Source organism: Cavia porcellus, unplaced genomic scaffold (assembly GCF_034190915.1).
Source record: "Cavia porcellus strain 051 isolate PalLab524CR breed Dunkin Hartley unplaced genomic scaffold, mCavPor4.1 scaffold_4, whole genome shotgun sequence".
NCBI lineage: Eukaryota > Metazoa > Chordata > Mammalia > Rodentia > Caviidae > Cavia > Cavia porcellus.
The window spans coordinates 61298492-61314474 of NW_026947487.1; the positions used below are offsets into that span (position 1 = coordinate 61298492).

Below are 15983 nucleotides of genomic sequence, written 5' to 3' on the forward strand. Positions count from 1 at the left end.
CTGTCAAAAAAAAATTGTTCATTTAAATAAAATATTTGCCAAGGGAAGGTGGCAAATCTTACAGTTTGGGAGGCAGAGGATGGAAGATTTGAAGTTTGAATCCTGTCTAGATAAGTTAGAGAGATGCTGTCTCAAAAAAAATAAATAAATAAAATAAAGGTTTTTTTTGAAGGATTAGGGATGTAGCTCAGTGTAAAGCCCCTGGGTTCAATCCCTGAGGAAGAAAAAGAGAGAGAAAGAGAGAGACAGAGACAGAGACAGAGACAGAGACAGAGACAGAGACAGACAGACAGACAGACAGAGACAGAGACACAGAGAGAGAGAAAGACAAGAAAAAAGAAGGGATAGAGGAAAAGAAAAGAAAAAAAGGAAAGAGGGAAGAAAAAACAAGTCTTTCACTTGGGGTACACTGTACCACTTTCTAAACAAGACCACTGCAAGAATTTGTTAAAACCATTTGACTTCCATGGTAAATAGAATCCTGTACATGAAGAATGAAGATAAATCTATTTTTCTGAAGATAAATTTAGAACGTATACTTTTAAAATGAGAATTACGAAAGCAACTGAGCTATAGACTTTAAAACAATGAATTTAGCTTCTTTTTTTCCTTCTCACTTGGGTTCCTTTTTCCTCCTCCCTGTTCCTGCTGCGATCCCATCATCTTCAATAAATGCGGCTACTTACTACAAAAAAACCAACAACCAAAAAAAGCAGTGAATCTGACTTCAGTGAACTATAACTCACTTTCAGTCTACAGCAGCGATTCTCTGGTATGGGAAGGCACTTTGGGAGAAAGTGCTTTACTATGATTCTTTGGTAGCATTAGTGGTATGGTATTTAAAAGCAACTCAAAGCTAAATACGTACTGAACACATTTAATGCAACTGTAGCTCCATTTTACACAAAAGAGTTTCATGTAAAAAACTGTAGACCAATGGGTAGAATGGCTGCTCAGCATACTTGATCTTGAGCACAACACAAAAACAAAAACAAACAAACAAACAAAATCTAACTAAAAAACTCCCCCAAACTATAGACTAGCCTTCTGGCTAACAAAGAAACTTCATTAGGACCAGATACTTTTAAGAAAAGAAAAACAGGGGCTGGGGATTTAGCTCAGCAGCATAAATGCCTGCCTTGCAAGCAGACAGTCGTGAGTTCGATCCCTGGTACCGGTAAAAACGAAAAAGACAAAAAAAAAAAAAAAAAAAAAAGAAAAGAAGAGAAAAACAATGAAATATTATTTCCACAGCAATGCATATCACATAGGAAAATGAATGTGAACAACAGACTTCAGAAGTCGGGGTCCTTTTCCTAGTTCCCAGTTCATAGCTCCTTTCTAAGCACTTGCTTCTATGGAGTCTGTTGTTCTGTCTGCAGTGCTGGGGATCAAGCTAGGGCCTCCTGCATGCTACCCATGTACCCTGCCTCTGAGCTGCAGTCCTAGGGCTTCTGCAGAGTTCTGATGACTCTACATCTGTTCACCTCGCAGCTATAGAGACGAGTAAAAGGGGACACTTTCTCCTTATTATCTCACAGGCTCTTTTCCAGAAGTCCAAAGGCCTATAACTTTTATTATTTTCTTTTAAAGACAGGCTCTTGCCAGGCATGATGGCACGTGTCTGTAATCCCAGCACTCGGAGGTTGAGGCAGGAGGATCTCTGGAAGGTCAAGCCACCCTGGGCTACACAGTGAGTTCAAGGCCAGCCTGAACTACACAGTGAGATTCTGTCTCAAAAAAACCAAAATAAATAAACAAATACATACATATATACATTTAAAAAAAAAGACAGGGTCTCAATTATGTAGTCCAGGCTGGACTTGAACTCACCATGTAGCAGACCGATTCTTCTGCCTCAACTCCCTGAATACTAGGATCACCTACCAGCTTGGTTCCTGGAGTTCTAACAGTATGGACACCTACTAGGTACTGCTATGAAAATATCTCTAGGATACAGTATGAAGCTAAAACATGAAGTCCAGGACTGCTACTTTATGAACAATAAAGAAGAAAATACAGGTACATTTGTCTCTGCTTAAGAAACACCACTAAACTTGGTTACCTGTGAGGCAAAGAATAAGGCAGAAAATGCCTAACTGTGTACAAAACAAAAACGTAAGACTTGAAAAAACCGTTAAAAGCAAACTGTTCCCTTTATTTTTTTCATAATTAAGTCACTTAGTGATCAAAGTTAATGCAGTAAATGGTAGCCACTAGTACAAAGTTTTAAAATGTAACATGCCAAAACATGAGAATGTGGAAAATAAACTACTGATGTTTTTAAAACAGCACTGACTTGAGAGTGTAACAGTGACACTGAGACTGTGTTGGGCCCTTGTTGCTACTTTTCTTTCTTTCTCAAAAACTATTTTACATCTTAAAATTTTTCCAGGAAAGCCACACAGTGGCAGATTGGTAGCCCCAGCTACTTGTGACAGGAGGATCACTGGAGACCCGGAGTTTGAGACCAGCCTGGGCAATACAGTGAGTTCTCTCCCAAAAACGAGTATTTGCCTAGTATGTGTGATGCCATGGGTTTAATCCCCTCCATCAAAAATGAAATTTACAGGTAAAGCCCTTGGCTACCATGCTTGGGATCCTGGATTTGATCTCCAGCCCTGAAAATTAAAAAACAAACAAACAAAAAAACCTAAAGTATGAAAAGATCGCAAAATTACATCATTTTAAGGGGTTGGGGATATATTTTAGTGGTAGAATACTTGCGTTGCATGTGTCAGGGCTTGGGTTTAATTCCCAGCACACAGAAATACTACATTTTAAAACTGGAATTTACATAATAGGATTTAGAATTCCTAAAGGACTGGAAATACAGCTCAAGGGTAGAGTGTTGGGGACCAGACTATGTGATAGATTATGGGAGCCTGACTAAGGGACTTAAGCCCCTGCAGTCCCAAGGCTGGGGAGACCTTGCTTCAGGAACAGAGAAGTACAAGGAGGCCACGTGCCCCCTGGCAATGGCCCCAGTACTAGCAACCCAGCATTCTTGAGGCAAGATAGCAACAGTTGTCAAAATATAAGTATTTGAGGTTAAAGAAAATCTGGTTCCTCATTAACTTAATCCTTATCCACCTATTTTTTACAATTACGTTTCATAAAACTTGTGCTTCCCCTCCCGCTGTGCTTCTTGGCCAATTAAAGCAAGCCAACTGTGGAGGGAGCTGAGCCAGTCTGCTACAGGCAAACTCACCTCAGTCCTCCTTGGACTCTGAGATTTGTGTCTTTATTCCCAGTTGCTCCCGCCCCCCACAGGTATCTGAGGGTTTGATCAGCCCTCAGTGGGATGCTGTGTGTGCTAGTGTGAGTGAGACCCTGGGTTCAATCCCCAGCACTAAAATTCCTGGATGTTCTCCTATGCACTCCTCCAAAATTTCTGATTGACTGTCTGATGCTTGACATCACTGAGAGCTGTATCTAAGACCCTGCACATCCAAAGCAGGTACCTATCACTGAACTACATCCCCAGCCCTTGAAATTATTTTTTTGACTCAAAGTTAGCTTCGATGCTTTCAAATAAAAAATAAGATGCTAATGACAGCAATAACCACAGTCACCAATATAAACATCTGGAGTTTGCCTTTTTTCGCCCAAAAGGAAGTATCTCAAACAATAAAACCAACATGTAATGTACTACATGATACGAATTTAAAATGTACATGGAAGTGTTTTGTAAGCTACAGACAACAGCATTTATATGTGTTAAGCACTGTTAGTACTGCTAAACTGTTAAAAATAAGGAGGTGGTCAGATGCTACTTAGGTTCCAATGACAGTGATTCCACAGTTTCTCTGGGTAGCTATGACTCAGTCAACAAGCGTTCTACAAAGTATAGGCAAGTGCTATATCAATCACTGAGAATTAAAGGAATTTGTCAGGCACCTGCCTCCCAATTGCATGGTGGTAATTCTATATACTCTTCTTCCCAGAGAATGTCGAGACTCATGAATTTATAAATAAAACATTACAAACCTTCATTTTGAAGACAGGCTGGAATTCTTTCAAAGCAGATAACAATTTAATTTGAATAGAGGCTTTTTCAGCTTCTTTACCATCTGCAAAAACATCAAAGAGGGCATCCAAAGCCTCTCCTGCTACTACAAGGCAAGGGTCTTTGGTGGCGACCTCGAGCAGGAAGCACCCGATGGTCTGCAAACAGCAAACACATCACAACATGAGTGAGCTCAATTTCCCAAATGACAGTTAACTTCACAAGTGACAATAATGCATGCAAACTATTTTGTGTAAAAATGCCAGGGAAAAATGAAAACTTTTAAAGATCTAAGATTTGACAAATACTTATATCAAGGATAGCATAAGCAATATAATTGAACATGACACAGTTTATTTCCCTAAATAAATTAAAATCCACAAGTGATATATGAAAAGTTGATTTGGGAAATCATTAAGTTTTCCCCCTTTATCTCCCTCAAAAAGGCTTCTCTATGGTATTAGAGTGCACAGAAATCTTAACCTTTATGAAAACCCCTAAGATAATAAAAAATAACCCAACACTTAAGCTCATCTTGCTTTACCGTATTAGTTGATTTTTAACATCCACGCTTCCTTTTTTCCTGCATAAATAGCTAGCTAATTTTTTCCCTGCACAATTAGCTAGCTAATGAGCAGACCATTCCCAATCTGCAAAGAGTTGCTCCATAGTCACTGTATTTTAGCTTGGCTTTTCTGAATCACCTTTATGTCTCAGCAATATGCATGGTGATATAAGAGGTCTGGGAAGGAACTGCTCAGAACATTTGGTTTGTAGGTTAACAGGGCAACTTTTGGAGAACCAGGCAAACTCTCTGGGCCTCAAAGAGGTCTACGTCCTCTCACAGAAAGTGTTCGAAAATTAATATCCTAAAACATATTATGAAGTGCACACTTCATCTACGAAGTAGTCTTTTTTTTTGATACCAAGAATCAAACTCACAACCTCGCACTTGCCAGGCAGGTGCTATGCCACTGAGCTATATCCCCAGCCCTAAAGCAGTCTTATTCATAAGGATGCATCTAAATGAAGTCCAGTCTTTGTATCAAACTTCCAGTTTTCAGAAAATACAGAGGATAAAGGAATAAGCTGGATACTAGGAGGATGCAATCAAACAGATCCAGAAGGCTGGAAAGCCCTCGAGGATGACTGACCCAGAGGAAAAGATCTGCTAGGGAGAACTGTTCTAGACCCAGACAGATGTAGCATATCCCAAACTCAACTAGTTCAATACACTATCTATAAGTAGACATCTTTGAGATAACTGGAAAATTACAAACACAGATGAGTACCAGACATATTAAGAAATGAATTTAAGAAAAAAAGAAATGATTGTTAATCGGGCAAGGCATGATAATGGCAGTTAACTAATAAACTGTCCTTATTCTTTAAGAGATACCAACTAGGGCTGGTGATTTAGCTCAGGGCATAAGCACCTGCCTTGCAAGTATGCAGTCATGAGTTCAATTGCTGGTACAAAAAAAAAGAGAGAGACAGAGATACCAATTAAATTAACTGGGGTAAAACATCATGAAGTGTTTACTGTACTTCAACATGCCAGCAAAGAATCTATTTTCCACTAAAGTAAAAAATAAATAAATAAACAAAGCAGACCCCGACAACCACAGTCTTAAGGGAAAGGGAGTAATCACACACACACTTGTTCATTTGTGTATGTGTGCACTTATATGCCATGTAGCCATACTTTCACATATACATATATTTATCAAAAATCCCTGGGAAGAACAGAAGGAACTGTAACAGTGCTGCCACTCCAGAGGCAAAGGAGGGAACTGGAAGGTCGGGAGCACAGGTAACTCTCTTCACTAGATACTTGTACTTTTCAAAATGTTTTGCCATGTGCAGGTATCAAAACAATTCTTAAAACATTAGTCATCACTATAAAGTACTTAGAAGGATAAGAGAAACACTACAGTAATCGGTTTATTACCAATTAATCAGTAATCAATGCATCAAGAATTATTAGCACAATAAAAGGCAATTTTACTACCACTGACCTTGGAGTTATAGGAATGCTATCCCTGTGGCAGTGCAGTTCCTGAGCAGCTGTACTAAGATAAAGTGCTCACAGCAAATATGTTGCTTGCAATTTATGGAGGAGCGGTATTAGAATTTCCCGAGTGGGATTTCTCAGACCACGCTTTATCTGGTATATCAGGAAAACTGGGTGGATTGCTCATCAGCAGGAGAAAATAACATGCAAACATTTTATAAAAGAGCAAAGCCAAAAGGCATCTTTAAAAATTCTGCTTTTGGCCTTACCCTGAAAATCTCTTGAAAAAGTATCTTTGGAGTAAAGTTAAATGGAAAAATGAGGCTTGGCTTTTCAAGGATTTTTTTTTTTTGGAGACAGGGTCTCTTGATGTACTTCAGGCTGGTCTGGAACTCATTCTGTAGCCCACACTGGCTTTGAATTGTGGTAATCCTCCTGCCTCAGCCTGCTGAGAGTTGGGATGCACTACTACACTCTGCTTCAAGGATTTATCTTATACATACAGTTATATCAGGCCAATGGGTACTCTAATAATATAAGTTAATAAGCAACTACTTGGTATATATGATCAGAATCCTACACCATCAGTTATTATTCTCTCACTTCTTGTATCTATTTATTTTTGGTTTTTTGAGACAGGGCCTTACTATGTAATTCAGGCTAGCCTTGAACTCATGGCAATCCTGCCTCAACCTCTAAGTGCTGGGATTATAGGTGTACAGCACCATGATCCGGTCATTACTTTGTTTTGCTTGTTTGTGTTGAGACAGGGTCTCCTCATGCAGTTCAGGTTGGCCTTGAACAGACAGCAATCCTCTCACTTCAGCCTCCTGCACGCTGGGATTACAAGTACGTACCACCATGCCCAATGACCTGACCCATTCCTAATTTATGTTTTAGGCTAGAAAAGAAATTGTTCTACCTTAAGAGTTTCAAGTGTCCCATCTTCTTTGGCTAGGACACTGCCAGTGATTCCTAAAATACTGACAACATTCACTCTAACTCCGACGTTACTGCTATGAATGCCTGCTTTGCATAATGACATCAGCTGATCAGGTGTCATGCACTGTTGAAAGAAGAGAAGACAGATTTTACAGTGTTAAACTCAACTAATTCCAATAGTAAATAAAAACAGGAGAATCTCTCCTACAGGTTGCACGGTGCTAAGAGCAGCATACACACCTGGCAGAGAAGTTATCACCATTCTAATTGCGCCCAAATACAGTTGGCAACACAGTCCCGCTTGTGTCACTGTCATTAACAAACCTATAAAAGGCACTTCAGGTCCTGTTAGTTTCATCTGAAGACTTGTTCCAGATGTACGAGGACTAAAGGGACTTTGATTTCTTTCTAATATTGAACATAAAAGATTTTAAAAGTGTAAGTAGCTTTAATAAAAACTGACTGAGTCTAGACAAAGTAAGAACTTGCTTTGAGATGTTTTATCATAAATAATTTTTTTTTTATCAGAACCGGGAATCAAACTCATGACTGCGCACTTGCAAGGCAGGTACTTATGCCACTGAGCTAAATCCGCAGCCCTTATCATAAATTATTTAAGACTACAAAAGCCATTACATTATATAGTACTTCAACCATACAGTGACAAGGTTCAGTTTAAGTTAATTTGAGCACATATATGAGCATAAGAATCATGAAAGAATGTAAATGTCCAATTGCCAGGTTATCTTCTATAGTGTGGTGATAAAGAGCTTCCATCTGGAGCCAAACACCTGGGTTCAGACCCGAGCTCCGTTCCTTACACCTGGCTATCCAACAAAAGTTACTGTATTTCAAGACCGGCGTGGTGGCTCATGCCTGTAATCCCAGCACTCAGGAGGCTGAGGCAGGAGGATCGTTGTGAGTTCAAGACCAGCCTAGGCTACAAAGTGAGCTCAAGGCCAGCCTGAACTGCAAAAAGAGACCCTGTCTCAAAAAAAAGTTACTGGATTTCATCATCATGGTGTCCATTTTTCCAACAAGTAAAATGGACATGACAAAAGTATTCCTCACAGAGTTGCTACAAGGATTAAATGATACACATACAACACTTAAGTATTAATGTTATTATTTGCAAGAATACCGAATAACTATAAATCCTCAAATGCATTTCTCCATCAGTTACATTGCTCTGCCTATTCTAAAGGTAATGGTAACAGGTTTTTCAGAAAATACTGTAAAGACAAAAATTGCACAAACTGAAGGATTCTGCACAGTACAGACAGGCTGCTGCAAACCACACAGGTGTGGCTGTATAATCACCAGAACAACTCAAAGAAGCTACAAAACAGATGAACCAACAAAGTGAAAAACCAGACAGGGAAGCCAGACAGCTGGACACCAGTACTGGTGCCATCACTCAGCAAATCAAGCCACTGGTTTCCTCTCCAACAGAAGCATGGGAGAGGGGCTGAGGATTTAGCTCAGCGGCATAAGCGTCTGCCTTGCAAGCAGGCAGTCATGAGTTCGATCCCCGGTACCGGTAAAAAGGAAACAGCCAAAAAAAAAAAAAAAAAAAGCATGGGAAAGCCAGGGCTCTGGCTCTGGCACTCAATGCTCATACCTATTATAGAGCTAATCAGAGAATCCAGCACCTAAATACATATGTATAAAGTGGGGATGGAGTGGGGTGGCGCACATCTGTAACCTGAGCACTCTGGGGCTGAGCCATAAGGAACACAAGTTTGAACCCAGCCTGGATAATGGTATAGTGAGATCCTCTCTTGAAGGGGCAGGAATGAGATTATAGCTCAGATCAAAGGCCCTGGGTTTAATCCTCAGTACCACAAACACCACCACCACCACATTATATAAAACATATGAAGATTACCATAAAACACATTATATATCTAGGAATGATTACCATAAAATAAATGTAAGCGTTGAGTAACTTCTCAAATCATCAGACTCAGTCAGTAAACTGCTACCTGTACATCATAGAAAAGCAGTTAAACACTTTATATTCCTATAGGCCTCCATAGTAAGGTTTTCTGATCCTCCCAACATCCATTAATCATTACTGAATTATCACCATTTCCATTTTCAAATATGCAAAGAAGTAATGAAGGATACATATCAACAGCATAGTAAAACTATCATTCCCATTAAACTTGGGGATAAGACAAGGTTTGGGAAGCAGCACTCCAGTGACCTGGCCATGGATGGACCAAAAAAAAGCAGAAAGACCAGGAGGCCAGAGCTGCATGGCCAGGCAACTGGGAGACCCACCTAAGCGCAGACTGAAGAATCTAGGATTAGACAAGCAGTGTCACCACAGGCATCTCCAAGGAGAGAAGAATGTCCGCAGGGGACAGAAGATGATGAAAACCAAAAGAAGAGGGTGGTGTAGGCCAGTAACACTAATGAGATATATTAATAACTAGAGGACAACTTTAGGAAGGAGGGAGAATGGTTTAGAACAGTGATTTTGCGACCTGAGAGTGCAAGGGGAAATAGGGTAAGACAGACTGAGCCCTGGTGTGCAGAGTTTCTGCACTCACCTCGGGTGAGGGCGGAGCTCAGCCTTGACCTACTTTGTGCAAAGCCTGGGTTTTTAATCCACATAAAACAAACAAAAAAGCAGTAACCTCATAGAAAAATGGGCAAGAGACAGTAGTCACAGGAAAAGAAATGTAAAGGCCCTAAAGCACATGAAAAGATATCCCAAGTTCCTCATTCTAATAAAACATGCAAAATAAAATATGATTTTTATTTACCTAACTGGCAAAACCCTACAGTTTGACAACACACCTGCTCGTGAGGTTATGGCAAAAAAGGTTCTTCCAAACATTGTTGGTGTGGATGCAAAATGGCTGAATCTCTAAAGGAGGGACTACAGCAATACCTAACAGCTACCAGTCCGTCTCATCTCTGACCCAGCAAGCCCACTTCCAGGAATCTGTCCCAGACATGACGGCAAAAACATAATACAACTCATAAAAAGACTCTTCACTGCCCTTCCACTTGGAATAGTAAAAGACTTGCAATAACTCAAATGTCTATCAGGAGGCAAGAGAGACTCAATAAATATGGAAAGTCTATACAGTGCAGTAGTCTGAAGCTGTAAAAAAAAGAAACGAAAAAAATCTGAACTGAGTGTGGCAGCACAAGCCTGCAGTCTCAGTATGCAGGAAACTGAGGCAAAAGGGTCGTGAGTTCAAAGCCAGCCTGGACTATAGACAAGACTGCCTCAAAGTCAACAAACAAAGCCAACATCTTTATATACTACAATGATCCAACATTAAAAAGAATAGACAGGTACAGAAGCACTACTTTTAAGAGGTAAATACAAATGTATAGTCTTTTCAATAAGCAAAAAAACTTTTTACCTAGCTTTCAAAAAGGAATAACAAAACCACAAATCAAAAACTAAAAGGGCAGAGTATGTGTGTCACATGCACAAGGTCCTGGGTTCAATTCTCAGGAGTACAAACACACACATGTACACATACAAAATAAACTAAAGTCAGGCACAATGCTTACACCTGTAATCTCAGCTACTCAGAAGGCTAAGGCAGAGAGATCACAAGTTCTAAATCAGCCAGGGCAACTTAGTGAGACCTTGTCTCAAAATTTAAATGCTGGATGATGCTGGGGATATAGCTCAGTGGTAGAGTGCATGTAAGCGCAAGGCCCTGGGTTCAACAGCCAGGGCCACCAAACAAACTAAACCCCACTAAATTAAAAGGGAAGATTATGAAATAATGAAAATAGGAGCCAAACCAAAAAGCTAGACTGCTTATTTTCTCTTAGGTTGAATTTAGGGCTTCACATATGCTAGGTACATCTTCTCCCACTGGGCCACGCTCCCAGACCACATCTCATATTTGTTGGCCTCATCTAGAGATTGCTAGGGCATCTATCCATTTTATTAGAAGAATCTTTTATTATATAAATTATATTTCACAGTACTAAGTAACTGATGAGGTAGAAAATTCTTATGTATAGAATTCCAGCTAATAACTGTTAAAAGGAATGACAAAATTATAATATTTCTACTTTGCAGCCCCTAATGAAACAATGGATCGACTATAATCAGCTGCTAAAACCAAGTGAACCCACTAATTAATCTCAAAATTGCTTTTATGATATGATTTGAGATATAAAAATAGGAAAAAATATATAGCAATATGAACTTTTATTGCCAAACTCTGAAACTTGAATCAAATTAAGGTTCTAGGCCTAGGTCTGAGTTTACAAGAAATATAGAAGCAGAGGGCCCTAGCACTAAGTGACAGTCTCCTCAATGAATAAATATAATGAGGAGAGAGGAGTAGACAAAGGAATATAATCAACTGAGAAATTTAAGAGGCTGTGGCTATACTAAACTGCACTTTATTTGAAGGAACCATACGCCATACAAATCAAATCTCAATAGTTATTAAAGAAGTGACAAAAATATCAACCAAGAGCAGTGTATGGATCTTTAGATCCTGATTTGAACAAACCATGTGTAAAAAGTCATTTCTGCCAGGCATGACAACACATGTCTGTATCCCCACCTACTTGGGAAACTGAGGCAGGAGGCTCAAAAGTTCAAGGCAGCCTGGGCAACTAGTAAAGCCTTATTTCAAAATAAAATTTTAAAGAGGGATAGGAATGTAGAGTAGTGGTACAGTACTAGCCTAGCATGTGAGGCCCTAGGTTCAATCTCTAGCACCAGAAAAAAAAAAAAAAAAGATATTTTTTTAAGGTATTCTAGGAAAACTGAGTTCAGACCATGTTTCAAATGTTACGAGATACATTTGGGTTTGTTTTTTTTTTTTTAATAATTTTGTCAGATACACCTAATGAAGTACACAATAAAACATGTGGTGTGAAATGGTACAATTTGTTTTAAAATATTCCAGGAAACAAAAATAAAACTGCAGGAAGAGGAATAAAACAAGACACACTAATAACCAGTTGAGACTCAGGGACAGTACACATGGGTCCAAAGAATATTTTCTGTTCTCAAGAAAGCTTGAAAATTTCCTTACTAAAAAGTAATGAGTAAGAATGACATGGCACCTGTCAGACACAAGCGGATGGATCTCTGTGGAAGGTATGTTTGAAGTTTTCTGTCATAAAATATTTTTAAAAGGTCAACAACATGCAGAGTATTTACAATATACATGTATTAAACAAGAAGTTGCATTGGTAAACATCATGAAAACGGATCACTCAACTCATTGTTTTATATCACTTTAGTGTTATATAAGTTTACAGCAATTTAATGATTAAATGTTGAGTTTACTGTTTAAAAAAGCTGTATTGATAGGAAAGTACCTGCATGTGTTGCTGAGGGTAGGAAGGAGGGAGAAATTCATGTTTTATTTCAAGTGTATCTGCTCTTCTTTGCTTTGAAAGATCAGATGTTAGTCTTGTAGCAGAAAAGTACTTTTTAAACATATGTAATACATTTTGTCTCCATAATATATAAAACATTTTAAAAAATCTTACCTGAGGAATGTTCTTAGAGGCCATTATTTGCAAAAGAGCCCTCAAGGCACTACTTATTGCTTCGAGAAAGTCAGCATTTTTGGCAAAATCTGAAACACAAAAGTTACCATAATATACAATGATGAAGTTTTTTCTTTCTCCAAGACAAATTACTTTGTTAAAACAAATAGATCAAAGCATGTTAAGTATTAACAGAGGCTACCATTCGTAAATATATTTACTTTATTTAAACCAAACGCTTAGGTAACAGCCCCTGGGACACTGCACGAGTCTGGAGGTGAAACAAGCAAGGTAAAGCAGCGAGCTACAGACGGGTCTTACCAGAGTGCTGGGCAGTGGGCTTCACTTGGCTCACATTTTGGGTTGTAGCAAACCTGCACTGGCTACTGCAGATGAATTCAGTCTTTCACACATCCCCAGTGCCAGACAGACTGCGGGGGAGTCAGCCCGCAAACCAGAGCACTTCCCTGCTTAGCGGAGCCAACTGCAGAGCCCAGAACTATAGGGCTCGCACGGGGCGGCCACTGTGTCCTTGGGAAAAAGAGGGTTTTCCCTCTTGCTTTCCCACTCCTGTTCCTCACTGTCATTCTCTTCCTATTGTCCCTTCTACCCACTCAGGACTACCCATAAACAACTGTGTTATTCCAGTAATACACAGGGTGAGGGGCACTCAGGTAAGTTGGCTCCCTGAAACCTTTGGTGGGAAAGAAAAGCAATTCACTTGGGGTAATATATTATAAGTTTTAACAATGGCCACAATGTATTTTTAGTCCTGCATGATCTTCTGGAACCTTGCCACTTCCCATAAACATACAGCGTCTTCTTGGATTTGGCTGGGACTTGGTGACTTCTTCAGCCAAAAAAAGAGTGACAGGCTAGCATAGAAGGGGATGTGACTTTCACCTGACCTGCATGTGGGAGTTCTTTTTCTCTCCTGATGCCCTGGGAACCCAAACTATCTCATTATGAGGAAGCCCAGATCACATGGGAAGTCACCTGTATGCACCATCTGTCACAGTGAGTCAGAAATACTTCAAATGATTCTGGTTCCAGGGCTTCAAACTTTTCAGCAGATGTCCCAGATGGACAGGTGTCCATCTCATCACTGCAGACATTCTGGACCAGACACTTCTCTGTTGTGTGTGTACAGGGGTTGCCTGTACCTTATAGAACGTTATCAGCATACCTGGACTCTGCCCTTTAGACGCTAGTAGTAAACTTCATGCTGTAACAACCACAAATACCCCAAGACACTGACAAGTGGTGGAGGGAGAAAAGGGGTGCCTCTTGCTTAAGATAGCACCTCATATTATTCTGTTATTTTTTTTCTTCATAGCTAAAGTTACATTAAACATTATGGCAGAATACAAACTCTAAGAACCAGTGAGTCTACCTGTTCACACCAGTGTCTCTAAGACTACAAAGTATATGACATAAAGTGCTCAATAAACATATGATAGACAATGAATGACAATGACAATGTTCTTTAACCTCCATCAGTCTCAGCTTTCTCTGAAGAAATGTCTGTCTCTAAAAACTGGTATTGAGGGTGAGGGGTTTACCTCAGTGGTGTAAGTGCCTGTTTGGCAAATGCAAGGTCATGAGTTCGATCCTGGGACCAACAAAACAAAACAAAACAAAACAAAACAACCCAAAAAACTGGTATCGAATAGGCACTCAAAAGCTGGTGTGAAGTTCTTACTTTTAAACTTTAAAAACTTAACATGTTGGTTCTGAAATGTATATTCGATTAATGCTCCAAGAGGAGCCTTAGAAATTCATGAGCTGCACACTAAACAAATGAAGCTACATTGTGTTATGACAAACTAACTAAATACAAACAAAACACACCTCCCTTTTCTTTTATTCTATGGAGAATAACTACTTCTTTAGTTCCAAACACTAAACTATACAAAATTTTATGTTATGTGTAATTTGCACTTTACCTAGATCAGTGGTGGTAAACCTAGGGCACATGTCCACGGTAGGCTGTTCGTATCACTGAAAGCTCTAAAAGGTTTGTCACCCACATCACTGATCTAGGTTAAGGAAGCCATGTTGGTAGTTTTTATTTAATTCACATCTCTGGTCATCTATCCAAATTTGGGAAAGGAATTTCAAACCACCTGCAGTTCAGCTAAATTTTCAGTAAAAGGTCAACAGATGTGGCACCATCAGAGAAATTAAGTAAATGCCAAAAGAACTTAAACAAAAGAATGATTCAAAATGACTTTTCCTTCAAAAATGTTACATAGGATCTAGGAATTTGAAGCATGCCCTAAGTGTAGGTTAAAAATGGAGGAAAACTGACAAAGACTGACACAATATGAAAATATACCATTATTAAAAATTAGATATTCAGGGGCTGGGGGTTTAGCTCAGCGGCATACGCGCCTGCCTTGCAAGCAGGCAGTTGTGAGTTCAATTCTCAGTACTGATAAAAAGGAAAAAGACAACAACAAAAAAAAAATTAGATATTCTGAAAAATCAACAGGTTTGTTTTGGTCTTTTTGAGACAGGGTTTCATTATGCAGTTCAGGCTGGCCTTAAACTCACTTTGTAGCCTATGCTGGCCTCTAACCTGCAGTGATGTCTCTCCTGAGTGCTAGCATTACAGGCATGCATCACTACGCCCAGCTGAAAATCAACAGATTTTAATGGAAACAAAGATACGAGTGTTTTGAATGCAAGAACCATATTCTACTACATAAGAATCTCTCCTTTTATCCCTGGTACCAGTTATAGAGTACACAGTATCACTGATTTTGTAACTATTTAGAACTGTATTTGGCATCAAAATTAAACAAGTTAGGGGCTGGGGAGACTGCTCAGTGGCAGAGTGTTCTGTCCTGTCCACTCAGTTCCCCCTCACAGTCAAGTCACTGATCTACCCGTTTCTTGTTTGCTTGCAGAAAGATTCTCTGGAGATGAGAAAACATGAGTAGGGAGGACAGGGAGCAGGCTGTAAATGGTGAAACAGCATACATTGTTCAATACTTTGCTTGTGTCGAACAGAAACATCTGCATGGCACATACTGTATCTTTTAAATCATAGGTCTCTAACGCAGGTTAATTTCATTTGTACTAAAAAACTTAGATGCCATACTATAATTTAAAAAATCTTTTTGACAAATTGATCAAAGAAGAAGCTGGGCAGCTGTCAGAACCAGGGCAGGTTCTATAAGACTCCCTCACTGGTTTTCCCCACACTGTAAACTGTGGAGATTTAAACCCTCTGACTGAGCAGTGGAGTAGAGCTGACCTGTCGGCCTGTAAAGGGGCTATAGCTATATAATCACTATAGCTTCATACTACCCTCCCAGCCTTCTTAAAACCTGAAGACCTGGACTGTGGGGTGTGGTGGAGTGCTTTGCAGGACCTCCTCAGGCCTCTTATTGTTTCTAACCCTTGTTCCCTTGAGGAAACCCTGTCAGCCATCTCCTGCCTCTGAGCTACCTCTCAATTGAGTTTGATCAAGGTACCAAGAGTCCTATCCCTGATCACCAGGAAATCTATTCC

General features: G+C 39.6%; 1 protein-coding gene across 4 annotated transcripts in view; it reads right to left on the reverse strand.

Moving 5' to 3' along the window:
- Positions 1–15983, reverse strand: part of Heatr3 (HEAT repeat containing 3) — an 84294-nt gene that overhangs the window by 46411 nt on the left and 21900 nt on the right. For 2 of the 4 annotated variants that reach the window (XM_063247150.1, XM_003477679.5), the window contains exons 12-14: positions 12465–12553; positions 6946–7089; positions 3991–4167 (exon numbers count right to left, since the gene is read on the reverse strand). In XM_063247150.1, coding sequence (XP_063103220.1) covers positions 3991–4167; positions 6946–7089; positions 12465–12553 — 410 coding nt within the window. Of the gene's footprint in view, positions 1–7; positions 2622–3990; positions 4168–6945; positions 7090–7205; positions 7374–12464; positions 12554–15983 lie in introns of those variants that run through there. The other 2 variants (XM_063247151.1, XR_010046930.1) reach the window with 2 other exon arrangements.